We start from the raw sequence: 17,224 nt of genomic DNA on the forward strand, positions 1-17,224 counted from the left end.
TTATTTTATAATTAAGAAAAAATTCATATATATCCTTGCAAACATTAAGAATTACGTATATATCATTCCAAAGTTTATAATTACTTGTATGTTATATCCAATCTTATTATTTAATAAAATATAAATCAATTTAATATCAAAAATATATTTTAAATTAAAAAAATACATATAAAGTTACCAAAATCCCCTTTGTTATCTTTATATTTTGGAAAACCTTATAAAAACCCAACATATTTTTATCAATGTCTTTAAAAAATCATTATATTATTTTTTTTACGTTAAAAGCCTTATATTTCAGCAAAGTTGAAATCCACATCTATCTCCACCACCTGCTCCGCCTACTCTCCCCTAAAACCAATGTTTTAAAACTTGGGTTGATCCGACCAGTTCAACCGGTTGGACCGTGACCCGGGGTAGAAGGCTGGTCAATTGAGACCGGTTTTTTGTAAAAATACAAACCGGATCGAACCGGCCGGGTTTACCCTAAACCGCGGTTCAACCGCTTAAAACCGGATTGACCCGTTTTAATAGGGTTTGGATAGTTGGAAACAAGTAGCGAACACCAAAACAACGAGCCGTTTGCGGTTTCTTCCATGTTTTTCAATATTTTTAAATATTTAAACTTTGCGGACATTAACTTATTGGTTTTATATGTTTATGCTTTATGCATGAAAGTAAAATATATAAAAATAGAAAAAGACCATAAACCGGGTTGACCCAACGGTTCAACCAGTTGAACCGGTTGACCCGTGAACCGGTCATCATACCGGGTCAACCAAAAACCTGGGTTTTAAAACATTGCCTAAAACTATCTTCACCAGGTTTTAATTCCCAGAGATTTACGCCTGGTAATTTTGCCGCTTTACGAATTGGTTCATCTAGAAGAGTCACCGTTTGGCCAGTTGTTTCCATTAAATCAAGAAAAATTGTGTGGGTCGTAATTGGAAATTGATGGGTAAGTTTTCAAATGCTATCTCAAAGCTTTTAGAACTTCGAATCTTATCGCTCTTGTTCAATTATTGAAGTGGTGAAATTCCTGATGAAATTTAAGGAATGAAGAAGATGGAAGTGATTGATCTCGAAGGGAACATGCTAAACTGGAATTTAAACTCAAATTTCAGAGATTTGGAAAACCTTAGGGTTCTTAACATTGGGTTTAATAAGATATCTGGAAAAGTACTTGATTCATTATCCAGTTTGAAGAATCTCTAGGTGTTTAATATGGAAATCATCTAAAAACTAAAATTTTGTTTTGGAATTTGACTTCAAATGTTTCAATGGTGATTTAGAAGAACTTATGGAGATAAAGTCATCCATTGATCCTTCAAATTCATTATAATGCAGAGGAAGTGATTTCTGTAAATGGGAAGGGGTTCGGGAATGTTTGATTTATATAACAAGAGAGAGAGAGAGAGAGAGAGAGAGAGAGAAAGAAACATCCATAAAAATCATACCAAATTTAAACTTTTTAAAACATTTCAAAACCAAAGATTATTACAAAACTTGTTTTTAAAATAATATGGTGTCGGAGTATCTCAGAATCAAATCATGAAAACATAAGGAGGTGTACGATCACGTCTTCGCCTTCCCGCGATTGTCAGAAGTACCTGAAACAAAATCAACAACTGTAAGCCCGAAGATTAGTGAGTTTCCCAAAATACCGATGTCATATAATCGTAATCATATCATATAAACAAACATCATGCATAATGACCCTTCAGCCTGACTGGACCGCCTCGCAGGCCTTTAGCCTATCTGGACCGCTCTTCGAGCCTACGACACGTATGGACCGCCTCGCAAGGCCTACAGCCTATCCGGACTGCTCGTCGGGCCTTCGGTCTGACTGGACCGCCTCGTAGGGCCTTCAGTCTATCCGGACCGCCCTGGGTATGTTGGCCTTCAGCATAAAGCATGACCGCCTCAACCCAACCCCCAATCAAACAATCATGTGCACATGAAGATCATATGTTAGCATATATAACAGTCAAACCGATCTAATAGATCACTAATCATAGCAACATCCTATAACTAGGATACAGACCTAACCAGTCACTAACATAGCATCATCTTATAAACCAGGATACCGACCTAACCAGGTCACTAAGCACATCACCATCCTAACTACCAGGATGTAAATCAATAAGTGTATCATTCAATAACCCGGATACAAATCCAAAAAGGGCCGAAATTGGTGCCTTAGACCCTGTTGATATAGTGAGGACAACTCACCTTACAAGTAGTGTTGAACTGGACTAAAAGTCTCCGATCGCTGTCTCACCGAAAATCTCGAACTATCCAAAATAACAATTACTAAGTCAATACATGGGATATCAATCTTAACTAAGGGTCCACATAATCCATTTTGCCTTTTCTTTAATTTGGGCCAAGGCCCAATTATCAAATCCACTGTCCAGAAGTCCATATACTTAAGGCGCATTATTGGCCCAATTTTACCAATTAGGCCCCAACTCCCAAATCGACCTCATTTAAGATCTATTACCATTAATGGCCCAAAACACATTTATTCAGAAAGACCAGCAAGGCCCATGTCAAACTGGCCCAAAAAGGAGCCCAAATCGTCAAAAGCTCAACAGAGGGTGTACGCGAGGCGTACTCCTCTGGTACGTTGGGCGTACTTCCGTTTTGCATTGGCCACTATCCGGGTGGTTGACTCACTACGTTGGACGTACAGAAGTTACGAAATGTGCCTTAGAACCATAAAGTATTGAACTTTAAGACTTTGGACGTCTAGAAAGTTCCTAGTACGCGGTCTTAACCCATTAAGACCTTCCTACTACATGCATGGGACACTTTCAGCCATTAGGACATCATTTTTATCAATTACGATCATCTCTAAGGTCTGAAAGGACAGTTTATTTCGTTCAAATCATAACATGCACCAACTTGGGACTTTTGGGACAATAAATGGTTCCATAAAGCTAACTTGGCAAGATCTACATCATACAAGCATAAAGTTTGGAGCTTTTTACCTCCTGGAGCTTCTAGAGCACAAAGAAACCTCGGATCTACAAGTTTGTCTTCCTTCTCCAACTTCTTGATGTAAGACCTTCTTCTCCAACTACTCAAAATACCTACTTTTAGCTCACACACTCAAGAAAGGGGTTAGGGTTTATGGAAAACAACTCAAACCTATAGAGGCTGAGATGATGGAGGGTTTTGAGCTCATAAGGATGTTTATATAGCACTCAAACCTTAGATATTAGGGTTTCCATCTGAGGCGAGTACGCCTAGCGTACACAAGTGTACGTCCAGCGTACTAGGGCGCGCCTAGTACGCTTAGCGTACCCTATGTACGCTTAGCGTACTAGTCTTGTTCTCAAAGTTGCAACTTTAGCCCTTAGGCTCTTCATGGGTCGACTCTTCTAACCCCATGGACTTCAAATAATGAAATAATAATAGAAGAGAGGATTTTGAAATACCTACAAAATCTCGAGATGTTAGAGAGAGAGAGAGAGAGAGAGAGAGAGAGAGAGAGAGAGAGAGAGAGAGAGAGAGAGAGAGAGAGAGTCATTATTTATTTGTTTTAACATTAATATTTAAATAAAAATAAAAATAAACTATTAAAGAAAATGAAAAAACAAACTAAATGGGTAGATTGGTCTTTTTCAAGTTTAACATGGACACAAATTTCACAATAAAATTAAGTGAAAATGACCACGAATCCATGTTCATGGACCATTTTTGCAATTTTGTCCTTATCTTCTCGCCTCTCTCCAAACATTTGTAGCCGACTAGCCGGTTTAAAGACATACTCCAGAAGAAATGGCCTTCAAGAAACTCCCAAGACCACCACCACTCTGCCGTCCTCCACCACCGTCGACCACCGCTAACCTTCTACCCCCACCGCCACCTCCCGACACATCACTAACTACTCTCCCAATCCTCTCTCTTACCTCCTCTACCTCAACCACTCAATCCCAACTCACCGATTTCATCAACACCCACCTAAAAAACAACCTCACCCCGAACGACCTCCTCTCCTTCCTCAAAAACCAGCTCCACCACCATCCCAAATTTGCTCACCTCGACCTCCACGTCTTCCGCCACGCCTCCACCCTCGATTCCTTCCGCCACGACCACTCCACCTATGAATGGATGGTCCGCACCCTTGCCATAACCCACCGCCTCGACTCCCTATCACCCCTCCTCGATTTTATCGTCTCCAATCCCTGCCCTTGCTCCGACGGTATCTTTTCTTGCTCACGTACCGAACCCATCTTCCGTTTCGCCATCAATGCGTACTGTAACGTCGGTAGGTTTGATGATGCACTCCAAGCGTTTGATAAAATGCGTAAACTAGTAGATGGGAAGCCTAGCACAGCTATATACAATATCATGATCCATAGTTTCGTAAAGTACTGGAAATTCGAAAAGGGTTTGGAGTTCTATGGGAGAATGATTCAAGATCGAGTGAACCCCGATGTGGTCACTTTTAACATATTGATTAATGGGTATTTTCGCAATTCCAAATTCGGGTTAGCATTAGAAGTGTTTAAGGAAATGAGGGTCAAGGGTTGTGTTCCAAATGTGGTGACTTTTAACACTTTGATCAAGGGATTCTTTAGGGAGAAGAAGTTGAAAGAAGGAATAGGAATGGCATATGAGATGATTGAATTGGGGTGCAGTTTATCGAGTGTAACTTGTGAGATCTTGATCGATGGGCTTACCAAGGAAGGAAGGGTTTATGAGGCTTGTGATCTCATCCTGGATTTTTCAAGAAAAGGAGTTTTACCAAAAAAGTTTGATTATTTTGGGTTAATCGAGAGTCTTTGTGATCAAAGGAATGAGGTTAATAAAGCAAGATTAATAGTAGATGAGATATGGGAGAAAGGAAATGCTCCAAGCTCCATCACTTGTACTATTTTAATTGAAGGTTTAAGAAGGGTTAAGAACACAGAAGCAGCATTTAAATTGATGGATAAAATGCTTAATTATAAAGACACTATTGTTCCTGATAGTGTGACTTTTAACTGTCTTCTTGGTGATATGTGTAGTTCAGGAAGAAGTGGGGAGGCTAATAATTTGAGGGTTTTGGCTTATGAGAAAGGTGTATGTGTAGATGAGGTAAGTTATAGCATATTAGTATCTGGATATTCAAAGGAAGGAAAAAAGGAAGAGGGGAAGGTTATAGTGGATGAGATGTTGGATAAGGGGTTTATACCTGATATTGCTACTTATAACAGGTTGATGAAAGGGCTTGGTTTTGGATAAAAGATCAGATTTTTATTCATAAAACACTTGAAGTTTGAATATTAAAAAGTTGGGTTCAAAAGTATGTTACTAAAGATAAATTGTCAAAAAGATCATTTATACATGATTATGTAAATATTTGTCAAAAAGATCATTTATAAATGATTAAAGATAAATTGTTATATGTAAAAAAAAAGTTAAAATATATAAGTATGCCTTTGCTGTCATTTTACATATATAATAGTTTTTTTTTTCAAACACTCCAAAAAGTATTTATCAGTTTATAGTGTTTTGCTTCGCATAAGGGAATCCGTACTTAAAAACTATGTCTTGCTACCTGATCAATTAATAAACATATTTTGGTCTCTTTTGTTCAAACTCAAATTCAACAGGGTGAGCAAAAACCAAAGACAAGATTAACTCTAATCTATAAATAGTCCCACATCGCCTGTTGCAAAAAACACCAATCAATTTCATCATCTATATTAATGATTTCTCAACTATCTTTTGGATAGCATCCAAGGCTTTAGCCGTTTGAATCTAAACTGCATAGAAGTCATGTGGTTAAAAACTGAACTGCAAGGGCATGAAACCACACTGCATCAAACAATCGAAATACCACACCACAAATAAACCACGCCATTTAGTTTTGGGATTGGAAACCGTATTTGCAGTTTGCAGCTCGGTTTTGACCAAAAATTGTACTAAACCGTACCATGTTCACCGTTACCCTCTAAGTAAAAGTAAAAGTTATTCAGAGTAAGTGTTGTATTTACATTTTACAATAAGTAAATGTCATGTGATATCATTATTACACAAAATAAAATAAAATGATATGATAATTAAGAAATTAGAAATAAATTGTTATACATAAAATGCTGTTAGGATTGGAATCTTTTGCTGCAAGTCAAAAACGATATGGGTCGCAACATGATCAATTTTGTAGCAAGATTAGATCTAAGAACTCACAATCGAATAACGACCCAATCCCACCTTTTTTAGTTTTGTCTTTAGTATCTAAAATATAATTTTAAGTTCTTTCCAAACACTAAAAAAATGAATTTCATATATATTATTTCAACAATGCTTTGCAAAATCATAATTTTTTTTTCCTTTCTACTCAAAATCTAGCCTCAAAATTATCCAATGAGTTCGAAAACCGAACATTACATATAACATGAAACGACATATAGCCTCACAACTTCATAATTTTTTAACTTTTTTACTCCATTTTTAAGATTATATATATATATATACATATATATATATATATATATATATATATATATATATATATATATATATATATATATATATATATATATATATATATGGGTGGACAACTATTGTGTGGACGTGTAATCAATGCTATTTTATGAGAATTACTAAGAGAATATGTTGTTTAGTAATGTGAATACGTTCAACCTTATACAATTATCGTCATTTTCATGCATTCTCACTAATTCTTATTCATTTTTGTTCTCACCCATTGTTTTTCACTTATTTTTCATTCTTACAGAATACGACTAAATAAACATTATGACAAAATGAGTATAATAAAAAAATCTATAATAACTTCATAGACGATTTGAACACATTCGCATTCTCAAACAACATATTTTCTTTGTCATTCTCATAGAATAACATTGTCCACACAATAGATGTCAATCCACATTTGAACTTATATATATATATATATATATATATATATATATATATATATATATATATATATATATATATATATATATATATATATATATATATATATCGTGTTTTACTTTCCCCGAACACACTAAATGAGTTTTATAAGAAAAGAATATGTGTATTTATAGATTGGAAAATGATACCAATACATCATTTTTCGATATGTATTTGTCATGTAAGACTATATTAGGTAGTTAAATTTAAAGTTTATATTTTATGTTTTAGAACATCGCTATCTTTCAAACTTTATATAACTAAGGGTGTGTACTTTTAAAAGCTTCCATCTTTTTGATTAAAAAAAAAAACTCAAAAAATAAAATGTTTGACAATTTGAGCTTTTAAATTTTGGCTAAAACAAAAAGTTTCTAATTCAAAAGCTACTTTAAGTAATGTTTACAAAAAAAATATAAATTGACTTAATTACATATTTTTAAAACCAATAACATGTTTTAGAGCTACTTTTGCCGAATATTCATAAACAAATAAGACGTCCAATGACTAGTTTTAGTGAATATGCCTATATATTTCAGTTTCAAACTTATAACTATTTCAAACTTATAATTATTTTAGTTTAGTAAGATAGGAATATGACTTATTAAGGTAATTAACTTTTCGGTTTGTTAACATCTGGGTAACTAATTTTTTTTGTACATATCTAGGTAACGATTTTTTTGGAAGTGTTCACATATGACTATTATGACCTGTTGTAGCTGGTTAGATCCGGTCATAATGGTCATATGTGAACACTTTCAACAAGTTCGTTATCTAGATTTGTACAAAAAATAGTTACCCAAATACGAACAAAACAAAAAGTAAGAGTAAATTACACGAATGGTCGATGTGGTTTGGGAAAATTTATGTGTTTGGTTTCTAACTTATTTTTTTAACTCGGATGGTCTGTACTGTTTATTTTTGTTGCATGCTTGGTCTATGTCTTACCTAAAAAGACTATTGTGCCCTTATTAATTTTCTTATTTATGTATTTATGTTTTATATATTTTAAAAAATTAATAGACCCCACATATCTGTATCTCTTCATCCTAAACCTGAAACCACATTCGAAAAATTTAATCTTTGTCCCACCGGTCACCATCTCATCTCTCATCTTCCTCAACTTCTATTTCTTTTCCATCTTTAGTGACATCGGCATCATCACTATCCCTTCTTTTTCCGGTCGTTCAACTCCGGCGAAACAATACCACAACCCACTGTCTCTTCATCAATTTTTTCACCACCACAACCCAATGCATCACAACTTCTATTTCCTTTCCATCTTTTGTAGTGGTGGTTCGCCGGAGTTGAATGATCGAAAAAGAAGGGATGGTGAAGATGTCAATACCACTAAAGATGGAAACGAAATAGATGTTGGGGATGATAGGAGATGGGACGGTGACCGGTGGGACCCATATTAAATTTCTCAAATGTGGTTTTAGGTTTATTAGAGGAGATACAGTAATGTAGGCTTTGTTAATTTTTTTTTTAAATATATAAAATATAAATATAAAAATAAGAAAATTAATTAAAAAATAAATTAATAAGAGCATAATAATCTTTTTAGGTAAGACAGAAGACCACAACAAAAATAAACAATAATGATCATCCGAGTTAAAAAAAATTAAGTTGGGGACCAAACGCATAAATTCCCCCAAACCACAGAGACCATTAATATAATTACTCTTACTTTTTATATTTGGGTAACTATTTTTTTTTTTTTGTACACACGATCTTATTGAAAGTATTCGCAAAGTCATAATGATTGTATATGAATACTTTCAAAAAGTTCGTTTAGATATGTAAAAAAAAAAAATTAGTTACCCAGAGAAAAATTAATTACCTTAATAAGTTATATTCCCTGAAAAATAGTTCATTATGATCCAATTTTCCGATCATAGTCTTGCGAAATTAAAAAACTATATGTGATATTAACAACATTTTATATAAATATATATACACGTATATCTGAAAATATAAATTCCTCAAGGGGTAAAATTGGAACATCATTAACACAAGGCCTCGGCTGCTTCCTGCCTTCCTCCAGAATCCTATCTGCAAACTCGTTGAACCTTCAGCCCTCTTCGTCCAAACAACACACATTCAAACTAACCAAGAACAAAGATTCGCACCTTCAAATTCACATCTGTTTTCCATGGGGAAAACCTAATAATCGTTACCATAATCATCCAATAAATCAATAAATGGCGTCGATATCCACTTGCTTCACGATAACACCTAAATCCCACTCAAAACCCTCATCAGTTTTTTCCCTTAGACCCTCCTGTCAATTCCACTACTCCTTTAGGACACATAATAATGTTTTTCATAGGGAATTATTGAGATTTGAGAGACAGCAGAGTAGTAACAGAAGAAGTTTTGTGTCGGAAATAAGGTCCAGTTTTAATGTTCCTTCGGTGGAACCAACGGCGAGGATTAGGCCCGGGAGGATAATTGAGAGCGACAAGTTGCCGGCGGATGTGAGGAAGCGGACGATGGAAGCTGTGGATAAGTGTGGAAGAAGGGTAACAGTTGGTGATGTGGCAAGTAAGGCTGGGATTAAGTTGACTGAAGCTCAAAGGGCTTTACAAGCCCTAGCTTCTGATACTAATGGCTTCTTGGAGGTAGAGTTTTTTGGTCACTTTTGATATGTTGATGTTATGCGATTTTGTATAATTTAATTGCATTATATGTGTTTCATAAAGATGATTTCAACAGGTTTCAGACGAAGGTGATGTTCTTTATGTGTTTCCAAAAGATTATCGTTCAAACCTTGCAGCCAAGTCACTTCGAATAAAATTTGAACCTTTAATTGAAAAGACAAAGGTATAGTCCCAAACTCCTAAAATGTTATTTAGGGATTTACATGATGCCCAAAACTTACAATTTCAATCCAAATGTGTTTTTTACAGTCTGGTGCTGAATACTTGATCAGGGTTACTTTTGGAACAGCTCTAATTGCTTCCATTGTTATTGTTTATACAACAATCATTGCTATTCTAACAAGTAGTAGGTACTTTGTTCTTCCTTCTTTTTTGTCCTTGATGAGTTAGATCAAATGTTTGATCATAACTGAAACAGTTTTGATATCTTACTGATAATTACAGTGAAGAAGATAATCGAGGAGGAAGACGCAGAGGAAGATCTTTTGATTCAGGATTCTCTTTCTATCTTAATCCAGCGGATTTGTTTTGGTAATCTTTTGTTCCCAATTTCTTTTTTCATAACATGACACTTTTTCTTTACCTGTTGAACTTGTTGTGTAGGTATTGGGATCCATATTACTATAGGAGGCGAAGGGTACGCAAAGAAGATAATGGAATGAATTTCATTGAATCTGTAAGCTGAATATTAGTAATTTTTGTCATTTGATAATTTTATTGTTTTGTGATATGGAGAATGATTTTATATATATAATATATATGTTTTGTAGGTGTTTTCATTTGTGTTTGGTGATGGTGATCCAAATGAAGGTATTGAAGAAGAGAGGTGGAAGTTGGTAATAATTGAGCACTAGTTCAGTGGTCCGTAGTTACTTTCAATGTTTTGTCTTGATATGTCTGTATATCATATGCCCTTTATGAAAATTAAAAATCATCTTTCCTTGTTGCTTCTCATCATCTGTCTTAATAGTTAATAGATAGCTTATGCTAATCCTGATAAATGATGTTTAAAAAGTATATGAGAAAAAAGAGTTAGGACTTAATGGGGAATGCCTCTTTTGCATGACTTTCTTAATTAAGTTGTTTTTTCTGCATTAAATAAAAAAGAAAAACCACCTTATTGTTATGTGAGATTCTATGATATTTAGTGCAATGACAATGACAGATATTTAGAAATGATAATTCTAAAGGAATATCTAATGTTTTAATGATCATATGCACTATAAGGTTCATATTTCTCTTCTGCATTTTAAATTTATATTCTTTTTTTTTTCTTTCTTTATATGTGGGTAGTCTGATAATATTATATATTTCCCACTAATGCAGATTGGTCAGTACATTGCATCAAATGGTGGTGTTGTTACAGCAGAGGAACTTGCTCCATATCTTGATGTGGAAAATGCAGATAAAACTGTAAGACATTCCTTTCGACATATATTACATTTTTTTTAAATAAAAACAAAATTATAAATGTAGGACACAATTATATATATAATAAAAGACTTGAATTGTGTTTTACTTTTACATTTACTACAGGATGATGACTCATACATTTTACCTGTTCTTCTGCGTTTCGATGGTCAACCAGAAGTCGATGAACAGGTATGCACAAAATTTCAAGATTTTAAGGTGTTTTTGAAAAAAATAAATAATAATAATAATAAAAATTATATAACCGTGTAGGGGAACATCTTGTATCGGTTTCCATCGCTTCAAAGAACAGGTGGTAGGAAGGAATACGTGGGGAGAAAATGGAATGAATTTGTGGGAGGGGTTGATAAGTTCTTTAAGGAAAAGAAATGGGATTTCAGGTCTTTTTTTTAAAAAAAAAAAAAAATTAATTATATATATTTGTTTGCAAAATGGAATTAATGTTTTGACATATGTGTTACATGGTGGTGATGATGCAGTAAAATAAGCAATGCAGAGAGGGCAATGGTTGCTGGTTTGGGAGCGTTTAATCTGTTTGGAGTGATTGTTCTTGGCACAATGTTGAAGTAAGTAATTTTTTAATAAATGTATATTATTATGTATTCTCTAAATCCGTAATTTCTCCTTTTTTTAATTTTATAATTTGTTTTGTGAAAATATATTTGAAGGAATATGACGGTTACACCAAGCGGATTCATTTCATTTGTCTCTGAAATATTTCCTCTTCTCCAGGTGTGTGTAACTGTAACCCTCCTAAAAATTATTTTATTAATATAAAAATTGATCACATATTTATATTTATATTTAATATAATATATTGATTTGACAGATTTATGCTGCCTCCATTTTTGCTATTCCATTGGTGCGATGGTTTATCACTCAAAAAACAAATGCTGAAATAGAGAAAAGAAACCGAGCCAGGGAGCTGCGTGCTCGAGCACTTGAATTGCCAGATGTCTCCCTCAGACGAAAGGTAATAATTAATTAATTAATTAATTAGTTAATTAATTAATTAATTAATTAATTAATTGTATATGATACAGATTCTGAGTGCTCGGGACATGTCTGAGAGGACGGTGATTGGGAAGGATCGGATTGTGTACACGACAGAAAGAGACATATTTGAGCAAGACTATGACACTCAGGAATGGGATAGGAGATTTAAAGAGATTGATAAGTCTGATTAAATTTAATAGATGAAGAAAAGAACGTTTATATTGTGAAGATCGTTTAGCTTTTGTTTTTGTTATGGTGTATAATGTTGGATGTTCATTGTTTTGGTGGCGATTAAAACTATAAATTATAACTTTAGCTTCTCATTGTTGATGAAGCTCTATATATGGCTTCATGTGATCACCAATGCTCGGTTTTGAGCTCAATGGACAAACTTTTTAGGCTTGATTTCGAGTTAAAGGACAGATTATTAAGGATATGAGTTGGATGTATGAACTTGTATGTGACATTAATTTTCTAGTGTTATGAAAAACATTATCGTAATACATTTTAAACACAAAGGAAAATGGATGGGATCAATTTATGACATCTGATCCTACGATCTTGATACGAAAATGATCATAATTGTTTTTTTGCTTGTAGGAATCTTAATCAAAATCCTGAACACACTAATTTGTTAGCTATTCGGTATAAGTATAATCATATTTAGGGATTTTTTTTTCTTTCATGTTTGCACAATTAGATGTATGTTTAGTTGTCCTAGTTTCTATTTGATGCATGATTTATAATAAAAGAAAGAGGCAAATTTGGCTAATCTCATTTACTATTTTACATGAGTTAATCGAAAATTAGCAATTTGACTCTTTTTTTGACCAAAAGAGTCGTGATTTTTACAAATGGCATATGTGGGAATCTAAGTTTATATGCAAAAATTAAAATAAAAAAGGCATATTTTAAAAGTTTGTGTGTTAGAAGTCCTTAAAAAACTATTTATACAACAAAATTAAGTTTAATATTGTAGTTTTAATCTATAAAATAACAAAACATGGACTTCTCACAATTTTTCAAAAGGATTTTGAAGAGTTGAGAATTTCATTTTTTTTTTTTGTTATTTTTACATATCAAAACTATAATATTAAACTTTCATTTGCATTAGAAAAGGTGATTTTTTTCAAAAGAGTTGATAAACTTAGATTTTTGCAGATTGTCATCGGTGAAAACAAAATTGATTTTTTTTTTTCTAGATGGCAAAGATTTTAGTAAATCATTTGTGAAAACGGACCATTTTGACTTTTTTGCAGATGTCCTCTGCGAAAACCATGATTATTTTGGTCAAATTGCTAATTTTTGATTACATGTTGAAAGACGATAAATAGAATTAATCTGATTTGTCCCTTTCTCTTAAAATATTTATTTATAAATTTAGATATTAAACCCATAAACTAAATGAGTTTTAGCTATCTGTCTTATCATGTGTTTTCCAAAATCTGTACAAGGTATATTATAAGAATAACAACTTTTAGATATTAAATATAAAAGATATGTAATTGTGTTATGCACCCACTCTCGTCACCTTATTTTAGAGAAGGGGTAGTTTGGGGTAATCATCAAATAAAGAGCATCTTGTTGGTGCAGGGGCATTATGGGTATTTTATATTATTTAGTTGTTATGACTGATAGGATAAGAGGGTAGTGGGTTAGGAAGTGAGACATCGATCTTTTCTGTTAACCTGAAATTATTTCCTTTTAGGAGAGTGGCTATCTCGAATCAGCGAACCTATCATTTTGTTCTTGATTCTGTTGAGTAATAGTTAAGGAATTGCATTCTGTTCTTTACATTGTGGTTACTCATTAAATTAAGTGAGTTCATAACAAATTGACACTCATTTGAACATTCTTGAAGATCTGTTTCTCTTCCATGCTGCAATTTCCCACAGCAAATCCCATACAAAGAATCTTCTTAAGTTGAAACTTTACCGGTGCCTTTGTTTCATTAACTTTTGTCGGGAATTTTTATATATACAGAAAAACACAGCCTACTTTCATCATTAATAAACCCAATTATAAATTGTCCTACGCACACTCATCTATTATTCATTGTTTACAATTCGTTTATAATTACGAAAGTTTATTTTTACAATAACCATTTAAGGGTATAATCAAATAAAAGCCCCCTTTGACAAAGAAGAGCCCGATATTCATAATCCATTTTATTTGAAGTAATTGGGTTACATTGTATTTATTGCGATTTATGATATCAAACATTGCCATTATTTTCTAAATTGTTGATGTTTTACAATTTTATTAGTAGTATATTAATGCTTATTTTATTTTTTTTAGAGTAACATCATAAAACAAAGAACAATACTGTATTATGTTACTAAATTGATCGTTAAATTTTTCATGTTTAATCTTTAAATTTAAGAGCCTGTCTCTTTTAATCAACTTTTAATATAAAATGATCATAATGATTTTAACTATTGAAAAAATCAATAATTGTTTTAACTATCTAAACGAAATTTATAGAAATTATTAAACGAAACTTATTTTTATAAAACTATAGTTTGTTTGGTTTTACAAAATCAAAGTTTAGCGACAGAAAGTCACGGGTTGACCACACTCCTGCTGTCTCCGGCGCTCACCAAAACCACCGATCGCCGTTTCTTCCGCTTCCACATAACGCCTCCAATCATCTATCGTCAACTGCAATCACCGTTTTTCCAGCATTCGACTATGACTTTACTCGAAGAAGAAGGATTACAACTTAGAGAAGTTCAAAGACTAGAAGGTCACACCGATAGGGTATGGGGTCTCGCTTGGAATCCGGCCACTGGCACCGCCGCTGCCATGCTCGCTTCATGCGGCGGCGATAAGACTGTTCGAATCTGGCAACAACGAACCGCATCCTCCACGTCATTCGATTGCAAGGTTAGTTTTTGTATTGCTCATTTCTTTTTTCAGGTTTAGGAGAAATAGGTCTTACTTTTCAGCTCTCAGCTTCGCTATTGACATGAAATTGGAACATGATTTTGTAAATACAAGATTGATTTGGATTCTTTTATACTAAACACCTACTGTTCTGTATGCAAAACCTTGTTTTTAAATGCAAGATGCACCATTATCCACCTTTTTAGCTTGAAAAATTTTCACCTTGTTCAGGCAGTGTTAGAAGAGACTCATACTCGAACAGTTAGATCATGTGCCTGGTCACCATCTGGTAAAAAGCTAGCAACTGCAAGTTTTGATGCGACCACTGCGATTCTGGAACAGAATGGGGACGATTTTGATTGTGTATCCACCTTAGAGGTATCTTATCTATTTCCTGATTCTTGATACAATCTTTTACATCATTTAAGCACTTTTTTTGCCATTTGAAGTAAGTTCTCCATGTACTACAGGGTCATGAAAATGAAGTTAAAAGTGTTTCATGGAATGCATCTGGTTCACTTCTTGCAACTTGTAGCAGAGATAAATGTGTTTGGATATGGGAAGTTTTACCAGGGGATGAGTTTGATTGTGTCTCTGTTCTTCAAGGACATACACAAGATGTTAAAATGGTCCAATGGCATCCAACTGTGGATGTTTTATTCTCTTGTAGCTACGATAACACCATAAAGGTAATTCACATCTTTCCATATCAATTTATTTCCTTTCCTTTACTGATAATATCAATATGTAACAAATAAAGATTTGGGCGGAGGATGGTGATAGTGATGATTGGCGATGTGTTCAAACTTTAGGTGAATCTAACAGGTAAGATGATAGATGAACATCTTTTTTTTTAACCATTTTTGTTTTTTTTTCTTAAAGTTATTATCTGCTTTTATTGCAACTCAATCACTCAATAAATTTTTATTGTAATGACTACAGTGGACACTCATCTACAGTTTGGGCTTTAGCTTTTAACAACACTGGAGACAAAATGGTTACATGCAGGTATTAAGTTGTTCTTTCTGTATTAAGTCAAAAGGAATGACATTTTCTCATTAACTCCATTAAGTAAAAGAGAAACAACACTTTTTGGTTTTTAAAAATTAATAAATTTGGGAATAACTCGATTCATTTGTGTTAAATTTGCAGCGATGATCTTACCATTAAAGTATGGGGTGTGGACATTTCAAGATTACAATCGGGTGATGACAATGCATCTTGGTGAGTATATTACTTAAAATTAATAATAATAAATACAAAAGAATACTAGAATACAACTATACAAGTGTTTCTATTTGTTTTTGTAGGAGACATCTTTGCACTTTATCTGGTTATCATGAACGAACAATATTTTCAGTCCATTGGTCAAGGTTAGCATAAGTTATATTTTTATTATGTAAGTTTAATAAATGTAGGAATTTATAATAATCTTGATACACATTTAATAATATATAAAAATGTTTATAGGGAAGGTATAATAGCAACTGGAGCAGCCGATGATGCTATTTGTTTATTTGTTGAGTCTGAAGATCATTCGGTAGCCAAATCTTACTGTTTTCACATATTAAAAAAATCACGAATGTGATTCTAATTTTTTAAAAAGATTTTTTCTAAAAACTTTTGTTACGTGACAATATGGTTATTATGTAGGTTGATGGACCTTCATATAAATTGCTTTACAAGAAAGAAAAGGCTCATGACATGGACATAAATTCGGTTAGATGGAGCCCTGTGGTAAGTTTTTATTATTTTTTTAATAAAATAAAATAACGATGTAAATGGGTAACAAAATATGTAAATTGTTTTAAAAATCTTAATTTGCAGGAAAACAGGGTTCTTGCTTCTGCAAGTGATGATGGCACAATCAAGATATGGAAGTTGGATTCAATACATTAACTTTGTAAGCTAATTTTCATTTGCGTTTTGCTTGCAAATTGATGATCATTTGTATGAATATATTTTAAAAAAATATATATAATTATGGTGTGTTTTGTTACACGTTAGAAGGAATGAGGTCTAAATAACTAATTCAAATTTGAAGTTCATTCTAAATACTAGAATTTCTTTTTCATTATAAAATTAAATTATACAAGTAAACTATTTTACCGAAAAGCCATAAGCTTGCAATTCCCAAGGGATTCGATTCATCCAAATAGTTCCTGCCAAAAAAATTCTCTGCAAAAATGGTCTCTCTAACTTACAAAATGGACTCTACATGTAAAACAAATTATAAAATGGTCCCTATAATTTACAGAATAGGTCTCTGTACATAATTATTTTTACAGGTATGGTCCATATGTTTAAAAAATTACATAAATGGTCCTTTCCTACAAAAA

The 17,224-nt window shown here is 33.1% G+C and overlaps 3 protein-coding genes across 3 annotated transcripts; all 3 read left to right on the forward strand.

Moving 5' to 3' along the window:
- Positions 1–3,614: 3,614 nt before the first annotated feature.
- On the forward strand, positions 3,615–5,483 carry LOC111921025 (pentatricopeptide repeat-containing protein At2g36240). The gene has a single exon (XM_023916592.3). It carries the CDS (start codon positions 3,784–3,786, stop codon positions 5,230–5,232), a length of 1,449 nt encoding a protein of 482 aa, XP_023772360.1. The 5' UTR covers positions 3,615–3,783; the 3' UTR covers positions 5,233–5,483.
- Positions 5,484–8,909: 3,426 nt separating this feature from the next.
- On the forward strand, positions 8,910–12,435 carry LOC111921026 (uncharacterized protein At5g03900, chloroplastic). Its single transcript, XM_023916593.3, has 13 exons — positions 8,910–9,533; positions 9,628–9,735; positions 9,822–9,922; positions 10,017–10,103; positions 10,176–10,248; positions 10,343–10,408; positions 10,899–10,985; positions 11,109–11,174; positions 11,256–11,383; positions 11,483–11,569; positions 11,672–11,735; positions 11,833–11,976; positions 12,047–12,435. The coding sequence occupies exons 1-13, from the start codon at positions 9,114–9,116 to the stop codon at positions 12,188–12,190; spliced, it is 1,575 nt and encodes a 524-aa protein (XP_023772361.1). The 5' UTR covers positions 8,910–9,113; the 3' UTR covers positions 12,191–12,435.
- A 2,096-nt stretch (positions 12,436–14,531) lies between these two features.
- Positions 14,532–16,884, forward strand: LOC111921027 (protein CIA1). The gene is made up of 10 exons (XM_023916594.3): positions 14,532–14,885; positions 15,117–15,263; positions 15,356–15,574; positions 15,646–15,710; positions 15,828–15,893; positions 16,038–16,109; positions 16,196–16,258; positions 16,356–16,425; positions 16,539–16,622; positions 16,713–16,884. Exons 1-10 carry the CDS (start codon positions 14,691–14,693, stop codon positions 16,782–16,784), a joined length of 1,053 nt encoding a protein of 350 aa, XP_023772362.1. The 5' UTR covers positions 14,532–14,690; the 3' UTR covers positions 16,785–16,884.
- Positions 16,885–17,224: the final 340 nt, after the last annotated feature.

Source organism: Lactuca sativa, chromosome 5, assembly GCF_002870075.4.
Source record: "Lactuca sativa cultivar Salinas chromosome 5, Lsat_Salinas_v11, whole genome shotgun sequence".
Lineage (NCBI taxonomy): Eukaryota > Viridiplantae > Streptophyta > Magnoliopsida > Asterales > Asteraceae > Lactuca > Lactuca sativa.

Bases quoted from the DNA above. Each gene is read 5' to 3' on its own strand.
- LOC111921026 (XM_023916593.3), top strand. From the start codon at position 9,114: ATGGCGTCGATATCCACTTGCTTCACGATAACACCTAAATCCCACTCA. The intron at 10,409-10,898 runs GTAATAATTGAG...CCACTAATGCAG, and splicing joins AAGAAGAGAGGTGGAAGTTG to ATTGGTCAGTACATTGCATC. The intron at 11,570-11,671 runs GTAAGTAATTTT...ATATATTTGAAG, and splicing joins GTTCTTGGCACAATGTTGAA to GAATATGACGGTTACACCAA.
- LOC111921027 (XM_023916594.3), top strand. From the start codon at position 14,691: ATGACTTTACTCGAAGAAGAAGGATTACAACTTAGAGAAGTTCAAAGA. The intron at 15,264-15,355 runs GTATCTTATCTA...CATGTACTACAG, and splicing joins ATTGTGTATCCACCTTAGAG to GGTCATGAAAATGAAGTTAA. The intron at 15,894-16,037 runs GTATTAAGTTGT...TTAAATTTGCAG, and splicing joins GACAAAATGGTTACATGCAG to CGATGATCTTACCATTAAAG.
- LOC111921025 (XM_023916592.3), top strand. From the start codon at position 3,784: ATGGCCTTCAAGAAACTCCCAAGACCACCACCACTCTGCCGTCCTCCA.